This window comes from Nematolebias whitei, chromosome 18 (assembly GCF_014905685.2).
Source record: "Nematolebias whitei isolate Nwh7 chromosome 18, NemWhi1, whole genome shotgun sequence".
Taxonomy (NCBI): domain Eukaryota; kingdom Metazoa; phylum Chordata; class Actinopteri; order Cyprinodontiformes; family Rivulidae; genus Nematolebias; species Nematolebias whitei.
In genome coordinates, this window is record NC_056515.1 from 40,208,722 (window position 1) to 40,218,384 (window position 9,663).

Sequence of the window (9,663 nt, forward strand, 5' to 3'; positions counted from 1 at the left end):
CCCAATTGTCCTCTTTTACCAGCTGAGCTAGTGGTGCTAGCCTCTCTGAATATCTTGGGCATAGCTGGGTAAGGAGCATAAACGGCTCTCACTGCTGTACAGTCTGTGGAGCCATGCTCCAGACAGATGACGGTCACGACCTGTGTCCTGCCTGCCTTGGACATGACCATCTGGTGGATGCCCTGTCAGAGAACCCCTGCATGAATTGCAGCTTCATGTCGCATGCTGTGAGGGTGGCCCGGCTGGCCCAGTTTCGCCCCAAACTCGGCGATGACCTCCCGCCTTCTGGGCAGGAGGCTCCACCTAGGCGCTCGAAGCGCCGGACTGAGGCCGCAGTCTCTGTGGCCCCTCCTGGGAAGAAGCGAGCCAGGTCTGATAGGGGCCTCTCCACAAGGGTGGAGCAGCTCTCCGCTGAATTAGCGGAGATGAAGTCCCTTTTTCAGGTACGCCAACTGGGAACTGAACCAGTGGCAGCAACCGGACTCTCCTCCCCACCCATGCCTGAACTGGCTGTGGAGGAAGATGTGCTATCCTTGGCTGCCTCTGCCTCTCACTTTTTAGGTGAGGAGGACGGGCATTCATCTCGAGTCTCAGAGACAGCTTCACTCTCTTATTCTCGGAGTGCAGTTAGTGGGTCGGGTGACGGCTCGATGCAGGACGTCATGCGTATGGCCCTGAGACAACTGCAGCTGGACGTCCCGCAACCAGAGGCGTCCACCCCTGGAAGTGCCTTCTTCAGGCGCGGACTGACCCCTCCTTCCTTTTATGTCCCTCCATCAGAGGAGTTCCTGAGGGAGTTGCATGGTTGCTGGCGGGACCCCAAAGCCTTTCCGCGCCTCTCTGCAGATGGCAGAGTGTTGGCGGCCATGCATGAGCCGGCTGCAGCAGGCTTGGATCGCATGCCAGCGATAGAACCTGCTGTTGCCTCTCTCATCGTGTCACCAGAAGAAGCTCTGCGCAGTCGTGTTCGGTGCCCACGAGCTCAGTGTTGTGTCACGGATGAATTCCTCTGCAGAGCCTATGCCGCCGGAGCGCGTGCTGGCCGCCTAGGTAATTCCTTGGCACACCTAATGCTTGCCCTCTCCGCGTCCCTTCAGGGGACTAGTGGTGCGACAGCAGCAATGGGCTTTAACGATGCAGCGCTTCAGGCCTTTGCACTAATGACGAGGGAGCTTGGGCGCGTGATGTCCTCCTTGGTCCAAGCTCGCCGACAGGTCTGGTTGGCGCAGTCAGCATTGACTGAGCCATGCCGTAGAGCCCTCCGTAATGTCCCAGTGGTGCCGGGGGAGTTGTTCGGTTTGGCTGCCTTGGAAGCACTGGAACGGACTGTCCAGGCACGACAGAGAAGGCAGCAATTTTTGAGCCTTAGCAGGCCAATGCCCCCTCCACCTCCTCGGCATCCAAGGCGCCTGTCGGCTGGCTCCAGCATGTAGCCACCGCCTGGTGGTCATAACCGGCCGGGTGGTCCTTACCCTCATGCGGTTCAGCAAAGGCCCAGCAGGAGCTTTCGTGGGTCGGTCCACCGACCAGCTGGGCAGGCTCGGACCAGGGACTCAGGCTGCCGCCCCCCCACGGCCCCTAAGGGCCATGAAGGGAGACGGTGATGCCATCAGGCCGACCGTTGGATATTTCTCCCACCAGCAGCTCAGCTGATCCCTTCCCAGACGACCACCTTTATTGGGGTGGTTCTGGATTCATCTTCCATGAGAGCTTGCCCATCCGCTCAAAGGGTGGCCGGCATACTCCAGCTGGTCAATCGGTTCAGGCTGGGCAGGCAGCTCCCCTATGTTGCCTTCCTGCAACTACTCGGCAAGCTGACATCAGTCACTCGGGTGGTGCCCTTAGGCCTGCTGTCACTTCGCCCCTTGCAGAGGTGGCTCAACAGCTTTCGCCTGGATGCCAGGCTGCACAGGCATCGCAAGCTCGCAGTGACGTGGTCATGTCTTCATGCCTTGACTCCATGGAGGGACAGAGATTATTTGTCCAGGGGTGTCCCCATGGGAGTGGTAGTGTGTCGCAGGGAAGTGATCACGACAGATGCCAGCTCCATGGGATGGGGGGCTGTATGGCAACGCAGAGCGGTTCAGGGCCGCTGGGGTCAAAGAGACCATTCCAAGCATATAAATGTGCTGGAGCTGCGTGCAGTGCACTTGGCACTCAGGCACTTCCTGCCTCACTTGGAAGGGAGGCATGTACTTGTTCGGTCAGACAACACCTCTGTTGTCTACCACATCAACCTTCAGGGGGGCACCAGGTCAGCACAACTTCTGAGAGTGTCCAGAGAGCTCCTGGAATGGGCCTCTCCTCGCCTGTCCACCCTGCGGGCAGCGTACTTGCCAGGGCGACACAATCAGGTCGCAGATTTTCTCTCCCGCCAAGAGTCCCCTCCGGGAGAGTGGTCCCTCCACAGCGACATAGTGCTGATGATCTGGGACCGTTTTGGTCAGACAGAGATAGACCTGTTTGCGATGGAAGAGTCAACTCAGTGTCCCCTATGGTACTCTCTTACGGGGGCGCTAGGCCAGGACGCATTGGCTCATCCTTGGCCAAGGGTCCTTCTATATGCCTTTCCACCCCTTTCTCTAATTTGGCCAACCCTTCAGAGAGTCCTCAAGGAGGGCCACAGGATGCTGCTGGTGGCTCCGTATTGCCCAGCACGACCATGGTTCCCACTGCTACGAAGTCTATGTCAGGGCGTCCCATGGTGTCTTCCGACCAGAAGGGACTTGCTGTCTCAGTTGGGGGGACTGATATGGCACCCCAATCCTCAACGTCTTCGGCTGTGGGTGTGGCCACTGCAAGGCTAGGACAGCAGCTGACTGGAGTTTCGAGCCTCGTCAGACGCACCATCCTGGGCGCCAGGGCACCCTCTACTCGTCAGCAGTACGAAAACAGGTGGCGCCTGTTTTTCCAATGGTGTTCGGATCACAACAAGGATCCAGTCTCCTGTACAATACCCACCATTCTGGAGTTTCTCCAGTCTCTACTTGGTAAGGGTCGCTGTCCTTCGACGCTTAAAGTTTATGTAGCGGCAATATCATCTAATCACGCTGGCATTGATGGCTGTACGGTAGGAAGCCATAATCTAGTCTCTCTTTTTCTGCGTGGTGCCCGTAGGTCACACCCGCCGACAGCTCCACGAGCACCAGGTTGGGACCTTCCCTTGGTTCTCGAAGCTCTGTGCCGTCCTCCTTTCGAGCCTCTGTCGCAGGCGGACCTCAAGTGGCTTTCATGTAAGACGGATTTTTTGTTGGCCATTACCTCAGCAAAGAGGGTCAGCGAGCTACATGCTCTCTCAATCAGCCCCTCATGTCTCAGGTGGGGCCCTGAGGGCTCGTGTGTTAGCTTGTGGCCAAACATCGCATTCGTACCAAAGGTGTTATCTCACTCTAACCAACCGTTGAGGCTGGCACGTTTTCAGTCTGCGCCTGGTGAGGGGTCTGCATTATTGTGCCCGGTGAGGGCACTGGAGGCATACTGCCGTGATAAGACATTCAGACCAGCTATTTGTGTGTTATGGAGGCCCTAGGTTAGGCTGTCCTCTTTCCAAACAGCGCCTCTCCCACTGGATCGTGGACGTCATCTGCCACACCAATGCTGCAGGGCCCGGCCCCCTGCCGGTCGGCTTGAAGGCTCACTCTACCAGGAGCGTCTCCGCTTCCTGGGCTGCCCTGAGAGGGGTTCCGCTGGAAGCAATATGTGCTGCCGCATCATGGGCTTCCCCAAGCACGTTCACCAGATTTTATAGAGTTAACGTGGCCACCCCTCATCCCCTGGGCCAAATTCTTCTACAAGGGTCCTCTGGGCCTCCTCAGTGAGGTAGGTGTTTAGGATTCCTTGTGACATCGTTGGTATTAGTCATTCAGTGCTTTCAGCACCGCCCTCTGGCGGTCAGGAGGGATGAAATAGAACGAAAGTTACGTATGTAACTACGGTTCTATGAATCCCGGATGACCGCCAGAGCTTCTCCATCACTCAGAATCCTTGCGTTCCGCGAGAAGATTCTGTAGGAGCAGAGCAGCGGATGACGTCGGGCTATATAGCCTCTGATTGGTCATCCGTGTCACACCTGTGACTCCGTTGGTATTATTACTCGAATCAGCGCATGCGCGAAGGGAACATTCAGTGCTTTCAGCACCGCCCTCTGGCGGTCATCCGGGATTGATAGAACCGTAGTTACATACGTAACTTTCGTTTTACAGATAGTGAGCTCCATTTGGTGAGGTAGTAGCTGAGAGTCATCCAAACACACACCCCAAGGATGACGTCTTGCATCAGACTTCACGGGTCAATCGTTAGGATTTGTGTTTCACATCTGGCCGGTGGTAAACCTTTAGAGACGATCGACCATCGGGGCGGTCGAACTAAAACCCTTTAAAAACAAAACGGTCAGACGGGTTTAAAACGCATCACGGGGCGTTTAATGTCGACTATGTAAACCGTTTAGTCAGTAAAAAGTCTTCGTGTTGCCTTCAGGTACATAGAGGCTCTGACTGTTTCCATTTGTTCACATGTTTAAACCAAATTGATCTAAAATGACAGTTTTCTGACATCATTAAATTTACTGACAGAAAAAAACGAGTAAAACTGGAGAAATGTCACTTCCTACAGGAACGAAGCGTGAACGCTTCCTGCTGGACAGTTTTAGCTGAAATCTGTTGAAGAAGCTGAAACTCTGAGGCTGAAAAGTTTCACAGCTGAACGGTTAAATCTGAACAGCTGACTGAAAACAAGAAACATGGTTTTCAATGAGAAAAACATGGCCGACAAAGCTAGATGTTTCAAAAAGTCACAGCAGGAACGTCCTGAACGAGCCGAAGGTTTCGATCTGGGAATCGTTGGAACAGAGCAAGAGTTGCGTGTTGAAAACTGGATCTGGAGAGCGGTTCTGGCCCTTGGGACTGGTTGTTCACTTGAAGTGGACGTTTGTGAAAGTCCAGGAGCCGATGATGATCTGAGTTTTCTGTCTTCAGTCTTCAGAGCGAAACACCATCGAGGAGGTTGTGAAGACGAATCCCGACAAACTGGACAACATCGTGGACGAGATGAAGCAGATCCTGACTCCGATGGCCCAGAAGTAAGACCCGTTCTGCCTCCGAGTCACATTAAAGCCTTTTCCTGACGTGGTCCTCGTTGTGTCTCAGGGAGCAGGTGATCAAGCACTCGCTGGTCCACAAAGTCTTCCTGGACTTCTTCCTGTTCTCGCCCAGCAAGCAGAGATCTGTGAGTTCCTCCTGCGGATGTTGACTAACGCCCGCTTGGCGTCAGACTCACGCTTCTTCTGTGTCTCTGTTTGGAGCAGGAGATGATCGAGTCCATCCGGGAGTCCGTCGTCTACATGGCTCACACGCACGACGGCGCTCGGGTGGCCATGAACTGTCTGTGGCACGGCACGGCCAAGGTTCCACACACAGTCCAGATGTTCTTTGTGTTCTGCACACGAGTCCAGCGTCCGCCTCGGTCCAGCGCTCCGGCTCGTCTCGTGAGCGGGACGACTTGAAGAATACGTGAGGCACCAGCTTCCATACTGGTGCACGTCGGCGTAAGGACGATCCAAAACTGGGTTGCCTCGTCAAAGATAGCCGCCGCAAACCCACCGCCTCAATCGTTAGAGGGAACTCCGCTTTCGAGTTTTTATTTTGCTTAAAATTATAGTTTTCCCAAATTATTAGGGTGGCTGAAGATTAATCTGGTGGTCAAGGCCACCACTGGCTCCCCCCTGGCTCCTCCCTCCAGGATCCGTCACTCTGCTGTTCTTCTCCACCAAAACATTTACGTTCATGTCGTCCTCTGTTCAGTTCCAGTCCAGAGAAACACTCGCTGTTCGGACCCGTCAGCGCCAGCGGACGTCGGGGAACAGATCGGGGATCATGGAACAGATCGGGGAACAGGGAACAGATCGAGGAACAGGGAACAGATCGGGGATCAGGGAACAGATTGAGGAATAGATTGGGGATCAGGGAACAGATTGAGGAACAGATCGAGGAATAGATCGGGGATCAGGGAACAGATTGAGGAATAGATTGGGGATCAGGGAACAGATTGAGGAACAGATCGGGGAACAGGGAACAGATCGAGGAACAGGGAACAGATCGGGGATCAGGGAACAGATTGAGGAATAGATCGGGGATCAGGGAACAGATTGAGGAACAGATCGAGGATCAGGGAACAGATTGAGGAATAGATCAGGGATCAGGGAACAGATTGAGGAACAGATCGAGGATCAGGGAACAGATTGAGGAATAGATCGGGGATCAGGGAACAGATCGGGGAACAGATCAGGGAACAGATCAAGGAACAGATCAAGGAACAAATCGTTAAAATCTGCTCGACTTCATGAAAACATTAAATTAGTTTTTAACGGGAGCGGCGCAGTTCAGTTGTTACTTCCTGTTTCAGGTGAACCGTTAAATAAACCGTTCAACCGTCACACCATAACAACTTCTAGTTTAAAACATAAACTAGTTTAAATTAGTTAAACTAGTTTAAATCAGATTGACAAGGTTAAACCTTAAACAAATTTGTTCCTATAATAAATATTTTAATGAAGAAACAAATTAATTCTAGAAAGAACCGACGTCCTTCCAGCTAATTGAAAATATAATTTTTAATAAGTTGATGAAAACCTGCTTTTATCAGTAAAATTGAAAAAGTCTAAATTAAACATCTGGATTAAGAAACGCTTCGAATGTGTTGGAAGTCGTCGTGTTTCCACAACTGGACCGAACCTTAAACACTTCAAACATGTTTTACTTTTATTTTCCACGTATATTAGTTTTTAACCCAAATATTTTTATTGAGATTTTTCACTTTGAAAATAATCGTACCAAACTGAACAAGCTTCTTTTTAAAATTTTTTATTTCTTCATGACAGTAGCATCAATCTATAAGCCCAGTTTTGGGGCTTCAACTAATCTAAGTTGAAGAAAAAATAAATAAAAAGTTTAATATCTCTCCCCCCCCCAAAAAAAAAGTAATAATAAAAATAAAAAAAGACCTTGTCAAAAACAACAGGGTCCCTGGACGTGATCAACAGGTTCCAGATGATCAGGAGTTCAACCAAACGTCTGATTCATCTTTAATAAAGTTCATGAAAAGATCAAACCTTCTCTAAAACATGTTGGATTTCCTGCTTTTCTTTCCAGTGGAAAATGAGACGGCACCAGTTTGAACCACTGGGTGGTGCTGGGTCTGCTCCAGACCACAGCTGCACTAGTTTTACTAAAACGATGCTTGTCAGGAGCTGAAAGGAGCAGATGTTTCAACCTGTTCCACATGTTGAAGCTGATGTTTCGTCTTCTGTTCCTGGACCGTCGTCTTCCTGCTGCAGCAGGAAACGAGCAGAGACGGTCCTGAAGACGATCGTCTCACGTGGTTTTAGTTCCTCTGCAGCGTCGCTGTAAAATCTTGATTTGTCTGTTTGGAAGCGGCGCCGCCTCGTTTGGACCCGTCTGTGCAGAACACGGATCTCTAAAAGATCAGACTCATCGTTTGTCTTCAGTAATTAAATATTCTTCCTCCGTGCTTCAGGACAGAAAGATCATCATAAAAACCATGAAGTCCTACATGGTGAAGTTCTCCACGGTGAGTCCGCGCCTCAGACCTCAGTCGTTAAATTCTGACCCGTCGGACTCACGGGCCGTTCTGTCCTCAGGGGGAGTTCGGCCACCTCGTCCTTCTGGCGATATTTGACTGCGTGGACGACACCAAGCTGGTCCGGCAGGCCGTCCTCTCTGTAAGTTCAGGGTTTTCAGGCGGGACTGACAGAAGCCCAGCTGGTACAAACTGACCCGGTCTCATCCGTTCAGGAGATCCTGTCGTCGCTGAACGACGTCATCTGCAACAAATACGGGAAGAAGGTTCTGCTGTACCTGCTGAGCCCCAGAGACCCGGCTCACCTGCTGCCGGAGACCGTCCGGCTGCTGGAGCGAGGAGACGACAACGCTCACAGGTAAACGGTTAAGAGCGCAGCTCCTCGGGGCTCCTCAGGGAACCCGTCGGATCTAAAATTAGACGTCGGTGTTTGAAAAGTTGGGTTCTTCTTTCTCGTCAGTAAAAAGGACGCCGCGACTCGAAGGAAGGAGCTGCTGGAGGCCGTGTCCCCGGCGCTGCTCGAGTACCTCTCCGACAACGCTGCCTCCATGGCCATGGACAAGGCCACCAGCGTCACCATCAGTGACATTTTGGCATCCGCCTGCGGGGACCTGCGGCCCGCCATGACAGCTGTGGCTCAGCTGGCCAATCAGGAGCTGGTGCCGGGAGGGGTCAAAGGACAGGTGAGTTGTTCAACGTTGAACGTGCAGGATGGTGGATGGACTCGGACTGAAACGTTTCTGCTGCAGCTTCACATGGCCGAACATCCAGCAGGACATCTGGTCTTAAAGTGGCTCATAGAGCAGGACGCCATGTTGGAGGAGGCTGGGAAGGAAGGTAAGCGCTCGAACGTTACGCTGATGATGCTCCTGCACGTTTCCTTGTTGACTGGTTCGTCTGGGCCTCCACAGAGCGGTTCGGCAGGATTCTGGTGGACACAGTTGGGACAGAGAAGATGACGAGCTGGGTGAAGGTCAACAGAGGCGCCATGGTGCTCTGCAGGTGATTCCATAAATCTGTTGATTTAAATTCATGGTGCTGCTGAGTCCAGTCTGGTGACACAACTCAGGATTTATATGGGGGTCCGTGCAAAAACCGAGCGTGCACAGTACTACCCAACAAAGACCCTCAGGAGGGAGAGTGATTTGCATGTGAGGGCGGCTCACTGCACTTTTTTTTTCTTGAAACTTTTTTGTTTCTGTTGAATTGTGAGAAGCAAAATGTAAACAAGAAAAAAGGTTAAATCAGCTCATCTGGACGGGTTCTTTTTGGGAGAAATGTTTCGTCTTTCATCCGAAGGACTTCATCAGTCTGAGGCCTGCCACCAAGATCCGTCTATAAATGTCACTCCTTGTCGTGTTTCCAACCAGTCCTCTGTGGAGTCCCAGAAACGCATCAAGGAGGTGATATTTATAAGATTGTTGTTGGTGGCAGGCCTCAGACTGATGAAGTCCTTCGGATGAAAGAGGAAACATTTCTCCTAAAAAGAACCTGTCCAGATGAGCTGATTTAACCTTTTATTTGTGATTTCTCTACCGCGATGATTGAGCTTTCAAACCTTAGTCTATTTAAGAGACTGAGCTGAAAACAGCACCTCAGACTGAGGAAGTCTCTCGGATTAGAGACGAAACGTTTCTACAGTTTTTTGCTTTTTGTTTTTTTGAATGTCCAGAGGACCAGCTTGAACTTTTTTGGAAACCTTAGTCTTGTTGCAATGTCTTTAAAAAACAAAAAATCTCTGGATTGCTGTGGAGCTGCTTTTTAAAATAACGCTCTTCCACTTGCAGCAGGTTGTTTTGTTTTTCCTCGTGCAGCGTCAAGAAAACGTCCGTAAAGTTGATTCAAACTCCTGGCGTCAGCGTGCACGAGGTTCTGCTACGGTTCAGTAACCGTTTCGTTACAAGTGGCGGTTTTCGCAGTGACTGGTTCAGCTTCAGCGGAGGGCTGCGCCAAAAACAAAAAGGCGGCAATCACCATGGCAACCAGTGACTGCAGCGTCCGTTTGTAAACTCTGACCTGCCACGTGTTTTTGACCAGCAGAGTCGAACAGAATGACTTGTTCAGTGTTTT

General features: G+C 51.5%; 1 protein-coding gene across 1 annotated transcript in view; it reads left to right on the forward strand.

Moving 5' to 3' along the window:
• pum3 (pumilio RNA-binding family member 3) overlaps positions 1-9,663 on the forward strand; it is a 15,021-nt gene that overhangs the window by 4,831 nt on the left and 527 nt on the right. The window contains exons 9-17 of the mRNA XM_037692407.1: positions 4,974-5,077; positions 5,145-5,223; positions 5,303-5,401; positions 7,531-7,584; positions 7,655-7,735; positions 7,809-7,951; positions 8,054-8,276; positions 8,343-8,430; positions 8,505-8,595. Of these exons, the coding sequence (XP_037548335.1) occupies positions 4,974-5,077; positions 5,145-5,223; positions 5,303-5,401; positions 7,531-7,584; positions 7,655-7,735; positions 7,809-7,951; positions 8,054-8,276; positions 8,343-8,430; positions 8,505-8,595 (962 nt within the window). The remainder of the gene's footprint in view (positions 1-4,973; positions 5,078-5,144; positions 5,224-5,302; positions 5,402-7,530; positions 7,585-7,654; positions 7,736-7,808; positions 7,952-8,053; positions 8,277-8,342; positions 8,431-8,504; positions 8,596-9,663) is intronic.